This window comes from Rhinopithecus roxellana, chromosome 11 (genome assembly GCF_007565055.1).
Source record: "Rhinopithecus roxellana isolate Shanxi Qingling chromosome 11, ASM756505v1, whole genome shotgun sequence".
NCBI lineage: Eukaryota > Metazoa > Chordata > Mammalia > Primates > Cercopithecidae > Rhinopithecus > Rhinopithecus roxellana.
In genome coordinates this window covers 115144947-115159547 of record NC_044559.1, presented here as the reverse complement: position 1 = coordinate 115159547, position 14601 = coordinate 115144947, and the positions used below count along the sequence as shown (strand labels likewise).

At 42.1% G+C, this 14601-nt stretch overlaps 1 protein-coding gene across 2 annotated transcripts in view; it reads left to right on the top strand.

The window, feature by feature from the left end:
* The window catches only part of ITGA8 (integrin subunit alpha 8), a 200988-nt gene that overhangs the window by 70012 nt on the left and 116375 nt on the right, over positions 1-14601 (top strand). For both annotated transcript variants that reach the window (XM_010365605.2, XM_010365606.2), the window contains exon 13: positions 2183-2374. In XM_010365605.2, coding sequence (XP_010363907.1) covers positions 2183-2374 — 192 coding nt within the window. The remainder of the gene's footprint in view (positions 1-2182; positions 2375-14601) is intronic.

Genomic DNA, 14601 nt, shown 5'->3' with positions numbered 1-14601 from the left:
TAATTTTTGTGTTTTTTAGTAGAGACGGGGTTTCACCATCTTGGCTAGGCTGGTCTTGAACTCCTGATCTCGTGATCCACCCACCTTGGCCTCCCAAAGTGCTGGGATTACAGGTGTGAGCTACTGTGCCTGGTCTAGATAGTCTCTCTTTACTTGTTCAGAAAAAGTGGATTTATCAGTCTCATTAACGTCATGAAGACTGAGTCTCAATTTATTCAGTCTTATCCACATGTACCCAGGAAGAAAGAGGAACGGAGCGAAAAATGAAAACACATGCTGCAACCCACCGTGGGGACTAAGATGCGAATGGTGTTATTAGAACACTCTTCTTCAAATACAACTGGGTACTCATGTTTATTGTTCAGGAACAATCCTGACGAAACATGTGGAAGGTAAATAGCATATCGATGTGAGTCAGGTGACACTCTCCAGGTTTCCCACTGTCCTCAACTACAGAAAGGGTCTTGCCTATTCATTCATGGGACGAAGTAATCATTAAATGAAATAATCTTTCAAAATGAGTTTTTTTCCTTTCTTTTGGAAAAAGGATCTCCTAATTACCCAGCAAACCTACCTCACCTGGTCCACCCAGCCCCAGGATCTGTGATCTGATCTGGCTCTGTCACTCACTGAGTTTCTATGTGGAACGCCTCTGGCTGTTTCTCCAATGGACGACGACACTCCTTCTGCCTTTGGGCCTTTGTGTAGCAGTTGCTTGGATGCTTTTCTGTCTGACTTTCACACTGTTGGTTGCTTCCTGTTTCTAGATTTCAGTTTCAGTGCCAGGCACAGAGACACATATTCTGACCACCTAATCTAAAAACAACAATCTGACCACTCTCCATCAAATCATTAGTTTTAAGACTCTTGTTCGGGTGTTATGGCTCACACCTATAATCCCAGCACTTTGGGAGGCCGAGGTGGACGGATCACTTGAGGTCAGGAGTTCGAGACCAGCCTGGACAACACGGTGAAACCCTGTTTCTACTAAAAATACAAAAATTAGCTGGGCATGGTGGATCGTGCCTGTAGTCCCAGCTACTTGGGAGGCTGAGGCAGGAAAATCACTTGAAACTGGGAGGCGGAGTCTGCAGTGAGCCAAGATCGTGCCACTGCACTCCAGCCTGGGCAACAGAGTGAGACTCCATCTAAAAAAAAGAAAAAAGATTCTCTACATAGCATTTATTGCTTTTGATAATTTGATTATTTTTCTCTATGCAAATTGTCTATTGCCTGTACTAGAATATAAGTTTTCTAAAAGCAGGAGCTTTGAGTGTCTAATTTGCTGTTGTATTCACTACATTCAGCACATTGTAGGCTCTTTTTTTTTTTTTGAGATGGAGTCTCTCTCTGTCACCCAGGCTGGAGTGCAGTGGTGTGATCTCGGCTCACTGCAAACTCTGCCTCCCGGGTACACACCGCTCTCCTGCCTCAGCCTCCCAAGGAGCTGGTACTACAGGCGCCCGGCTAATTTTTTGTATTTTTAGTAGAGATGGGGTTTTACTGTGTTAGCCAGGATGGTCTCAATCTCCTGACCTCGTGATCCGCCTGCCTTGGCCTCCCAAAGTGCTGGGATTACAGGCGTGAGCCACCGCGCCAGGCCCTGGAGGCTCTTAATAAGTATTTGTTGGCTAGATAAAAGGCAACAAATAATTTGTCATTGCAGCAGTACTACAGAATTTTCATGGAAAACATTATAAGCTCTTTAGAGTTTGATACTGCTCTTTGAGTATACTAAACTCTATTTCTGAACCATTCTTCTGTACTTAAGAAAATAAATGTCTCTATGGCCAGGCACAGTGGCTCATGCCTTTAATCCTAACACTTTGGGAGGCTGAGGTGGGGTGATCACTTGAGACCAGGAATTCCAGACCATCCTGGGCAGCAAAGCAAGGACCCATTGCTCAAAAAAAAAAAAAAAAAAAAAAAAAAAAAACCACAAAACCAACTATATATATATATATATATTAGCCGAACATGGTGGTACGTACCTGTGGTCCCAGCTCCTAGGGAAGTTGAGGCAGGAGGATCACTTGAGTCTAGGAGTTTGGGGCTGCAGTGAGCCGTGATCCCACCACTGCACTCCAGCTTGGGTGACAGAGTGAGGTCCTGTCTCTAAAATGAATAAATGAAGAATTAAATACATATACACATAAAATATGTTTTTATATCTGTGTTTTAGACATTGCCATCGGCGTGCCTTTTGCAGGCAAGGATCAAAGAGGCAAAGTGCTCATTTATAATGGGAACAAAGACGGCTTAAACACAAAGCCTTCCCAAGTTCTGCAAGGAGTGTGGGCCTCACACGCTGTCCCTTCTGGATTTGGCTTTACTTTAAGAGGAGATTCAGACATAGACAAGAATGATTACCCAGGTAAGGTTTTCTTTCTTTTCCCACGTGAGAGTCTACGTCCTGAAAAGAGTCCATTTTCTGGAAAATGCATCATGCAAAGGCAGTTTTCTTCTACAGATGAGGCTGAAGCTTAAGTGTGCTACAGCCTTTTTAAAAGTATGATTCCAGAGCGACTTTCATGAGAATTTGAGGAAAGACAAACACACACTTCCTTCTCCTGTCAAGAGACAATGATAGAAAGGCAAAATGGCTTAAAAATCTGCATGGTACATAAAACCTGTCAACTTCACAACCCAAGTTTTCATTTGAAACTCCTCAATACCGCGGCTTGCACTGACACAGACAGCTTGCATCCTTTCTGGAACAAACTATTTTAACCCTTTGGAGCTCATAGTTCCTATTATAGTAAGAACCTCAACATTTCTGTCATGAAGCTCATGTTTTTAAAGCATAAATATCTTCCAGCTTGGCCCATCATGGTGGCTCATGCCTGTAATCCCAGTATTTAGGAGGCCGAGGTGGGTGGATCAGTTGAGGTCAGGAGTTCGAGACCAGCCTGGTCAACATAGTAAAACCCCCATCTCTACTAATAATACAAAAATTAGCTGGGCATGGTGGTGCATGCCTGTAGTCCCAGTTGCTCGAGAGGCTGAGATACGAGAATCACTTGAACCCGGGAGGCAGAGGTTGCAGTGAGCTGAGATCACGCCACTGCACTCCAGCCTGGGTGACAGAGTGAGACTGTGTCTCAAAAATATATGTTTCTCTTCCAGCCATGGTTTTCCAAAGATAGACTGAACGTTTTAAAGTGGAGAAAAAACTGATTTATGATAGGAATCGTAAACTATTCTCGATTTACCTAATTCCCCCATATTGAAGGCACATGGAAAGCCATAAGGCACAGATAATTTATGTTTTGTGCATGCTATATGAAGGTACTGATTTGTCTTAAAAGATTATTTCACTGTCCAGATTATTTAGCAGAGAACATCAGACTTCTTGGTTTTATGGTTTGATTTTCCCTTTTATGTTTAAGATGGTTTCAATAACTATTTAGAAGTCATTAATAGTTAAATGACAGCTTCAATTACTTATAAAAATCTTGTCTTTTCCACCAGCCCCTCCCCTAATTGGGAATTTTCCATATGTAGAGCTATTTTTTGGTTTGGGGCAGCATTCAGTAAGCTGACTGCCTAAATATACATCATTAATTTCAGGACTTTGGCTTTCTTCTCTCCTCTGGGGTTAGACAGAAAGGATACCACAGCATAGTCTTATAAATTTGCCATAAACCTTTTATAACACTAATGGAGATGTTGTAGTGGGCTCAAAGTGGATATGGTATTATACTGTATACTAATGCTTTCTACCTGTGGCAATTTCAAGAATATCTAGTTAAATTTATTTTCTTAGGTTATATTATGCTAATCAATGGTAGTTAGTTGTTATTACTGGGGGAGGTTTGTATATAAAATATATCCAAATTTAAAATAATTCAAAAATCTAAGTCGCTTATGTAATTCATACCCCAAAAATGTCAGAGTGATTAATGAAATTCAACTCCTGGGTTGCATTTTAGGTAAACAATTAGAAAGTTATTGCTATTTATTATGGTAGTCATAGATTTCCTTCCCATTCTTAGTACCAGGGAAATTGACAGAAAGGCTGTGCCTTCAATGAGGCAAAGGAAATAGAGGATGTATCCATCACATAGCCGGCCCTTCGACTTCCTTCGAAGGCTAAACATGTCCCAAATGAGAGCCAGGAAGGAGAATAGCATGAGTCAACTTTTTTCCCCAGGAATATTCCCTTCAGGGAGAAAAAAATTAAGAGCAGCAGGAAAGGAAAAGAAAGCTAAAGTCTATGCAATGTTAGTAATCAATTACCTCTTTTTTTCTTTTTCTTTCTTTTTTTTTTTTCTGAGACAGAGTCTCACTCTTTCCTTAGGCTGGAGTGCAGTGGCATGATCTCAGCTCACTGCAACCTCCACCTCCTGGGTTCCAGTGATCCTCCTGCCTCAGCCTCCTGAGTAGCTGGGACTACAGGCATGCACCACCACGATCAGCTCATTTTTGTAGTTTTAATAGAGATGGCATTTTACCATGTTGGCCAAGATGGTCTCAATCTCTTGACCTCATGATCTGCCCACCTCGGCCTCCCAAAATGCTGGGATTACAGGCGTGAGCCACTGCACCCAGCCGATTACCTAATTATGTCTTTTTCTTCCCTTAACAATCAGAAATATTCACTTGAGGCCATTTGCTAGTCAACAACTTTATCTGCTCAGTCTGATGCAAATTATAATAATCAGACATGTCAGTGCAGTGCTTCTTGTCTCTGAAGTAAATGTTCTTTACTAAGGCAGTCCTGTCCATGCTGCTTGGTTGAATTCATCCGTCAAGAGAGTCTTGAGGCTTTCAGAGTTCATCTATACATCTTAGTAGACATATGTTCTAGCCCTAATTCTGTCTCTCAAATAGGAATATGGATGTCTTGTGATTCATGATTCTACAACGTTTTTCCCTGGCCTTCATCCTTTAGCAAAAATAATGCCAGTCAAAGAAGCCTTTTTAACTTGATAGCAAGATCCCAGGGACCTATAGAGAAGAAACTGCCTTATAGGCAGGTGACTAGATTCCCTTAACTAGTACAGTTGATTGAAAGCTACAGGCGTAATTCAGGAATCAGACATGTAACTTTCTTCATTTTTCTAGAAATGAATTCCACTTAGCTTTCAAAGCCTCCATTTCCACCATGGTAGAGAATGTTAATCTTGCAATCACTTCTAGGTTTAGACTTAGTCTTATTTAGGTAAATATTTACTCAGATTCAAGACCCCTTAGCCAGGCATGGTGGCATGCACCTGTAGTCCCAGCTACTCAGGGAGCTGAGGCAGGAGAACTGCTTGAACCCAGGAGGTGGAGGTTGCAGTGAGCCAATATCGTGCCACTGCACTCTAGCCTGGGCAATAGAGCGAGACTCCATCTCAGAAAAAAAAAAAAAAAGACTCTTTTTCTCCACCCTGTGTAGCCACCCTCTCAAGGAATGGAATAGAAAGGGGTTTACCTGTTGTCCAGTGATTGGGAAGAGCTATCTGGCTCACACCCATCATCTACTATTATTGGCTTCAGACTAAAAGGTAGCTCAGTCCCTTGTGGTCTTTGGGGGCATTGCTCAAGCTTCTGTCGCTAGTTCCATTGTCTCTGTAGTGACCTCTGCTCAAAAGTTCCCTGTATCCTGGGCCCTCTCCATCTTCTGTTAGCCTCTTCAGTCCCCTTTTAACAAATGCTTCTGAGCCACTGTTAGGACTCAGACATGCACGGGCTGGGTATGCAGGTTCCTGTGATTTCCCTCAGGCTTATCTACCTAGATTTTCATTAGCTGTTGCCAGTTTCCACCCAGGCATCTCACTGCTCCAGCCCGATTGAGCTGCAGTCTTTGTTATGTTTTGCCTGGGAAGTAACAAAAGCCCTCTTTCCCCTAAAGGTAATTGGGTGGCATGCTTTCTAAACTCTCTAGTTTATTTGATAAACCCTATGTTCTAGGCCTCCATGATTGGTTTTGTGAATTTCCAAACCAGTGCTTTTTAGAACTTAAAAAGAAACAATTTTCTTTCACTCTGGGGTCCTGCTTTTTCAAATCAAAAGCACTTTGCCTTTCAATTGTGAAGTAAATGCACCTGAGAGCAATAATGTCAGCATACCCCAAAATGACCCGGGGTAGCACACACACTCCAATGTGGTTGGGATATCCGAGCTAGGGAATCTGGGAGTGGCCATCCCAGAGATCCATTCCGTGTCTATGAGGAAGACCTCAGACCCGAGTCTGTCCCATTGAATGCGGGCCGTGGAGGGGCTCAAGGTCCTTTGTTTTTGGATTAATGAAGGTTGCCAGGTAGAGGTCATCAGTGGGAGGGTAGTAAGTGAAGATGCTTTACAAACTGCATGCCTTTTGCAAGTGGTTGCAGTTCTCTTGCCCAGCCTTCTACCCCTGGACTCTCTCCCCTGTACGTGGATCCTCAGTGAAACCTCATGTCTCACTTGCTGGCTCTGTTTTTCAGCCTCTTGAACATGCTGCCATCCCCACCAAACGGGGTTTGCTACAACATAGATTACTGTGCCTTCTGAGTCTCACAATCTCTTCAACAAATTGACTTCCTCCATCTGAAATCTATCTCATCATCCTTTATAAACAGGGGTTTGCAACCTTGGCCGCACATTAAAATCACCTGGAAAGCTTTAAAAAATTCTGAATGCTCAGGCCACCTTCCAAACCAATTAAATTAGCCTCTCCGGGCTGGAGCACAGACTACAGTGATAGGTTTTAAGTGACCCTGGTGATTCTGGTGTGCAGCACTTTTGGAATGAGTCCTCTAGAGCAGTGTTTCCCTGCCAAGTGTGCAAACAGCTCACCTGGGTGTGTTTATCAATTGCAGATCCTGATGCAGAGATCGAGTGTGTGGGGTGAGATTCCTCACTTAAGGTGCAGCCCTTACTGCTGCCCTTCACACCACACCATGCAATGAGTTGTAGGGTGCTGAGCTTTTCCACTGGGGCTCTGAGACTCAGTGTGCATGCATGTTATCTGTGGGGCTTGTTAATAATGGCTGAATGCACAGCACCCCTTCAGATACTGTGATGACTGAGATGGGGCTGAGGGATCTGTGCCTTTACCCTGCACCCCATTTTGGGCAATACCACCCTATAATCTTGGTGGCTCTGCTTCCGGGTCTACAGCAGTCAGATGTGCTTTTCTCTTTTGCCAAGAACCAGTTTGCTAAGCCCTAGCATTTTATTTATTCTTTACAAGGGTGTCAAACCCACCAGCCGCTCTTTTCTCCAATATTGCCTCTTTGTGGCTCCTGCCATGGTGATGCTTGGGCACACCCCACTCAGGAAGGGGCAGGAGCAACTTTTTTTTTTTTTTTTAGAGATAGGATCCTTGCGCTGTCACCCAGGTTGTAGTGCAATGGCACAAGTCATAGCTCACTGCAGCCTCAAACTCCTGGGCTCCTGTGATCCCCTACCTCAGCCTCTTAAGTGACTGGGACCACAGGTGCATACCACCATACCTGGCTAATTCTTTTATTTTATTTTATTTTATTTTATTTTTAGACAGAGTCTGACTCTGTCACCCAGGCTGGAGTGCAGAGGTGCAATCTCGGCTCACTGCAACCTCCGCCTCCCGGGTTCAGGTCATTCTCCTGCCTCAGCCTCCCGAGTAGCTGGGACTACAGGCGCCTGTCACTACGCCCGGCTAATTTTTTGTATTTTTTAGTAGAGACGGTGTTTCACCGTGTTAGCCAGGATGGTCTCGATCTCCTGATCTCGTGATCCACCCGCCTTGGCCTCCCAAAGTGCTGGGATTACAGGCGTGAACCACTGTGCCCAGCCACCTGGCTAATTTTTTAATTTTTTGTAGAGACAGCGTCTTGCTATGTTGCCCAGGCTGGTCTCAAACTCCTGCCCTCAAGCAATCCTCCTGCCTCAGCCTCCCGAGGAGTTGGGATTACAAACATGAGCCACCATGCCCAGGATCCTTTTAAAATTCACTCACAGACCTGTAGGCTTTCAGCCGCCCTGTTTCAAATTCTCCATCCTAAATAGATCAGAAACAAAATTCCAAACTTTGTCACTTTAACTGGTTACCTGCAGAATTTATGAGAAAACAAATGCAAAGGCAAACATTTAAAATGCTGAATGGAAACAAGTCAAACTACTTGGCATGATTAGGGAATGGAGCACCCCTGAGAAGCCAGGCTTACTGACAGCAATGCTTTCTGATGGGGTTATGATGGGGTTGGTTTTCACTCTTGAGATGAACACTTTCTCCTCATTTCGGGAGCCAAAATGTTTACCAGCTCTATCTAAAAGCATGGGCAGTGTTGGCTTCCCCCAGTTTTCACTGTCTGCTGTAAAACCTTTCCTGTGCAGCCTATTAAGAAATCTACCTTTAATAATGGCAGGGCATATACATTGCCCCATTCATAGATAGCAGCAAACATTCTTTACGTATTCTTAACACAACCTGGCTGCCTTTCACAAACAGAGGAGGGCTGATTGTGATGTTTTATGTGTACTTTTTGTGCATTATAGCTGTTTCATCTTCCAAACTGACTCAGAATAAAGGAACACAGCACCTCAAATAACTGAAAACACAGACATGTAAAAGGTGGTTTGGTCTGTATTTATTTGTTGTCACATGATCTGTTCTGCACATTACAGATGTTCTGTATACAATCAGGACTACTTAAGTTTTCTTGTCTTCGGAGGAATGCTAGCAAAGTGCAGGCATAGAGTCTGTTATGTTGGTAATGTTTTTGCAATTATACTAATTGTTACTACTAATAATTAGGAGCCCAAAGCATGCCAGTCGCTGCACAGAGGGTAAATACAGTGTGTATTGTAATATATTATTTTGGAATCTCTCTCATGCACAGATACATATACTCAAACATCTATGTATGTGTGCATTTTTTATATGTACAATATATGTATGCACACAGAGTTTATAGGGTAAGATTGGATGACACCACACTTCTTTTTGGAAAACATCAAACCAATTTTTAAAAAACTTTATTAAAGTTAGCCAGTGGGCATGGTGGCTAACACTGGCAATCCCAACACTTTGGCAGGCCGGGACAGGTGGATAACTTGAACCCAGGAGTTTGAGACCAGCCTAGGTAATGTGGCGAAACTCTTTCTCTACTAAAAATACAAAAAATTGACCAGGCATGGTGGAGTATGCCTGCAGTCCCAGCTACTTGGGAGGCTGAGGTGGGAGAATCACCTGAGCCTGGGAAGTGTAGGCTATAGTGAGCTAAGATCGCACTACTGCACTCCAGCCTGGGCAACAGGAGTGAGACCCTGTCTCAAAACAAAAAAAAAGTTAAAGAGTCTGTGAGAACAGGGGAAGGAAATCTGAGTTCAGATTCCCATTGAACATTGAACACTGATTAGCGTAACACTTGAACAGTGATTTGCTTTCAGCTTTTCTTTCTTTATCTGGTGTGATGGGGCTAATAATACCTACTTCACTGGGTTGCGTGTCCATGCATTTTCTAGGGTGGCAGAGGATTTTTACAAAATGCTGTCAAATGGCTCAGAATAGGAAAGGAAACCAATTTGCTGATCATGAACAGAATATGAGCTACTTTACCTCACAGTCACATGGAGTCCCATAAGATTTTGAGAAACTGCATTCTACGATGGTGGAAAGGGACAGCCTCTGTTTAAAATCTGATTTAGAGATAGAGTCTCACTCTATTGCCCAGGCTGGAGTACAGCATCATGATCTCAGATCACTGCAACCTCCGCCTCCCAAGTTCAAGGGATTCTCCTGCCTCAGCCTCCCAAGTAGCTGGGATTACAGGCATGCGCCATCATGCCCAGCTAATTTTTGTATTTTTCATAGAGATGGGGTTTCACCATGTTGGCCAGGCTGGTCTTGAACTGCTGACCTCAAGTGATCCACTCGCCTCGACCTTCCAAAGTGCTGGGATTACAGGTGTGAGCCACCGTGGCCAACCTCTCATTTTTCACTGTTGTGACTTACTGGTTACCAAAGGAACACGCTGCTCCCTTGCTGCCCCTTGGCCATTTAAATATATTGAAATTCATCTAAATTCAGCCTGAAGTATGGTGATGACAGTGGAAATTGAAAGGAAGGAACTAACACAACAGTGTAAATGAAAAATAGTCAAGGCTTGATAATAACTAGCAGTGATGCAAGGGAGAGGAGGTGGCAGGAGGTAAGGAAAAGGTGGGTGTAAAAGATGACTCAGATTTGAATGCAGTGTACCCAAGAAAAGGATGGTCTCATGGACAGATTGGGGGATTTTGTTATGGAATATACAGATCTGATTGCAGAAATAATGCGTGGAATAATTTTCCTAACATCTACGTCAACTACCCAATACGTTTTTAGGCTTTTTACAACAAATATTGTCACTGGCACACATACATACATAGAGTCATAAGTATTTTCATTTCTAGCATCAAAATTCATTTTCTGATTCAAAATGTAGATGTGTTCAGGTCTCTATGTTGGGGTTCATTGGGAAAGTAGGATTAACCAGAGGAGTAGCCTGCATACATTAATTGAGTGAAAGCATTTTAGAGGAGAAACAGCTGTGATAGTCAGGAATTCTGAAATCCGGTGATCTGCTCTAATCCCTTTAAACGTGATTGTATAACAACACCATCTGTTAAACACATAGCCCAGGCATTGGAAGGTGGAGGAGGGGAGATACAGATTTTGTCGAGGAGCAGAAATCCTAAAGGCAAGAAAAACTGGAGGAAAACATGGGCAGAAGGCCAAGACTATCACTGCCTCATCTAGGCCCCTAATATATGATTATATCATGAAGCCATTTCAGACAATTACACTCAATGAAATAAAATAACCCATTATCTTTTCAATGAGTGCTGTGTGTGTGTGTGTGTGTGTGTGTGTGTGTGTGTGTGTGTGTGTGTTTAGTATAAGCAAACAAGTAACTCAGAACCTGCGCATGGAAGGAGGCTTTATCCAAAGGGAATAATGCATTTTAATTAAACTTTGAGCTCCTTGAAATTGTTAATTTGAAGTTTAGTTGAACTAGGTTCAAATACTATAGTCAAAGTTTATTTTTACTTCTCAAACTGCTACTCAAGTTTTGTGTGAAAAGCAAAACATTACGTTCTTATTGACTAAGATATTCGTAGTTTCATGATAAACACATTAGAAATTAGAATATTAAATTTTGGGGTAAAAATATCTCATGCATGTAGATCAAATTGAAGTAATCCAACTGGGAGAGCTCTTGGACTTGAATTGAGGAGTGCTGTCAAGTAGAAACGAAAATGAGTGGAAAGTGAAAGGGCCTGAGTTCTAGAACCAGTTCTCCCACGTGTGATTTTAGTAACTCCACCTCTCTGGGTCTTGCCTTCCTCATCAAGAAGTGACAAAGGTGCAGGGAGTGCTCCTCCCAGGGTCTTTTTAACTCTACACTTCTCTGATACTATCATCCCAGATCGAGGTTTCCTGCCTTTACACAGTGCTCGGTAATATTGGGTAGATTATTAAGGATCTATATTTAAAAAGAGTTAGTGAAGGCCGGGCGCAGTGGCATACCCCTGTAATCCCAGCACTTTTGGAGGCTGAGGCGGGCAGATTATGAAGTCAAGAGATCAAGACAATCGTGGCCAATATGGTGAAACCCTGTCTCTACTAAAAATACAAAAATTAGCTGGGCATGGTGGCACGTGCCTGTAGTACCAGCTACTCAGGAGACTGAGGTAGGAGAATCTCTTGAACCTGGGAAGTGGAGGTTGCAGTGAACCCAGATTGCACCACTGCACTCCAGCCTGGTGACAGAGCAAGACTCCGTCTCCAAAAAAAAAAAAAAGAAAAAAAAAGATTTAGTGAAATTATACAAGACTTTTTTTCTCAATGTTTTCTTGGAAATCCTTTTAGACTCACAGAAAAGTTGCAAAAAAAATTGTAGACCCATATAAACTGTTCCCCCAGCCCTCCAATGATAAACATCTTATATAAACATATTACAATGAACTATTAATGAATCAATGGACCTATTTGAAATTCTATCGAATTTCACCATTTGTTCCTCTACAGTTCTTTTTTCTAGTCCCATGATTCAATCTGGGATCCCACATTGCACTTAGTTATATTTCCTTACTCTCTTCCAATATGTGACCAATGATGCTGATGGTAGAATATTTGCTGATTATATGGTATTCAAGAGATTGTACTTTCAGAAATGCCATTATCCGTATACCCAACAAGTATGTGTGAAGTGCCTTCCATGTGCCTGGCACTATTCTAGATGTTGAGGATACAGCACTGAATTAAACAAAGATCCTGCTCTCATGGGCCTGAATTAAATCGAATTATAGCTCTAACACTGGCTGGATGTGTAACCTTGCCAAGTTCATCAACTTTCTGGAGTCTCAGTTTTCTTGGTGATAAAACAGGTATAATAATACCTAATAATAGTTCTTTCCCTTAAAGTTGGAGTTTGGAGGTTAAGCTAGATAATATGTATAAAGCAGTTAATGCTGTGAATAGCATCTAGTAGCAGCCACTAAATATTAGTTATAAATGACACATTGTTACTATATGCACATAATGCATGCCTTTAAGGAGCAATGTAATCGTGGAGATAAAACATCCAACAATGAACTGTAATGTAAGCAGCAGATGAGAAGGGCTTTAAGAAGGTAAAAAATAATGAAACAGTTAAAAAGAGAGAGTGCTTCTTGCTAAAGTGATAAGAGAAAGTTTCCTGAGGGAGATAAGTAGGATCCTGAGATAGGTATGACTGTGAGTGGTTATAGGGAAAAGGCATCTCAGAAGGGGAACACGGCATGAGCTAAGACCCTGAGATTACATGTCAAGTGTGTTCTTGCCACAATCAAAAAAAGCAAGACTTCGCAGAACAGGGAGCTCTGAATCCAGGAACAGAAGAAGTAGATGAGAAAACTGCAGAAGGCCATACGTATTCAATGTCTTATGATCATCCTCTGACCCAGATAATTTCCTGCTTTTGACAAGCCTTTGTATTATCAAGGGATACAACATTGTGAATTAATGATTCGACTTAGTGATATGTGAGTGAGGGAGGAAAAAAGGGATCTAGGACTATATAATGTAGGTAGAATTTAAAAGGAATTTGGTGGCTGAGCATGGTGGTTCATGCCTGTAATCTCAGCATTTTGGAAGGCCGAGGTGGGCAGATCACCTGAGGTCAGGAATTCAAGACCCCTCTGGCCAAGATGGTAAAACCCTGTCTCTACTAAAAATACAAAAATTAGCCGGGTGTGGAGGCACGCACCTGTCATCCCAGCTACTTGGAAAATTGCTTGAACCTGAGAGGCAGAGGTTGCAGTGAGCTGAGATTGTGCACCACTGCACTCCAGCCTGGGTGACAGAGCAAGAATTCATCTCAAAAAAAAGCTAAACTAAAAGGAATTTGGCATAAAATAATTAATGTTGACTGTTTCGGTTTTGTGTAATGAACATGTTGCCTAGTTTGTCTTTGTTAGCATGTACTGCAGAATTTTTTAACCATAACTTCTTGTGTTTTTTTGATCATGCTAAAAAAGAAATTCTATATATAAGTTAAAGGAAATGCTTCCTAGTTTTTTCAAAAAGACAATTTTGGAAGTGAACTTGTCCAAAATGATGGAAGCACACATGGAGAGAGGTAAAAGTGAAAGGAAGATTGGGGACAGGTAACAAAGGGCCTTGAATAGCATGTTAAGTAATTAGTTATTAGTAAAGTAATGGAAAAAGATATATGCTCTATATTCCAAAATGGTGCTTTGAGGACCTCATTCCTTAGCAATGAGCAGAATGAGTAATAATGAAAAAGAAACATGAAATCAAAAGTCATTAAAGTATCCCAGGGGAGGATAATGTGCTGAAGCAGCAAGGCCAGGGCAGCTGGAGGTGTCTGGAGAAAGGAGCCTAAAGGAGGAGGACCAGCAGGGACTATCCAGCCTCCCATCCTTCATAAGACAGCCTGGGAGCTGCTGTGCATACATCTCAAGAGATCTCACTGTCTATATATCGTTAACCTTGAAATATGCCTTTATATTCAGAGGTGTGTTAAAAATGGTTAACAACCAGCTCCCAAGGGAGAGAAGAAAAAAAAAAAAAAAAGGCCCAGATTTGTAGCATTTACCAATTTCCGTGGTATAAATAGCCTCACCGTGATTGATTTCAAGCTGTAGTGACTTCCATGTGATAAGAGTCCTACAATTGCTATCCATATCACTGAATGAACCTGAGATACCGACCTGCTTCTGCCCAGCCACTTACAAATACACTAATCTCCTGTTTGTGGGATGTCTTTCCAAGAGGGAATTACTCTTTTCAGAAATTCACAGATCCAGGTTGAGAATGACCGTTGTCTACACTCACAGCTGCATTTATGAAAGCCCAAAACAAAGATTGGCTGTAGTCATTTTCAAGTCCTATTGCATAATATCTGACTTTTTTCCAGCTTTAGATTAAGATATGAAAATGTAGGAACTATCATCTCTCTCAAACAGATATTTCTATTTTGCTTAGTGTGTTGTGAAAACCTGCGATTACTTCCATCTGCCTTATTTCTGACTCACCTTTGAAGAGGCAAAATCCTACTGAAAAAGTGGGCCTTATGTACACAGCTATGTCAATGATCTTAAACGTGAAGCCAGGACTCCCTCACACACCTGAACTACATCCCTCCCCATGCTTGAATCAGG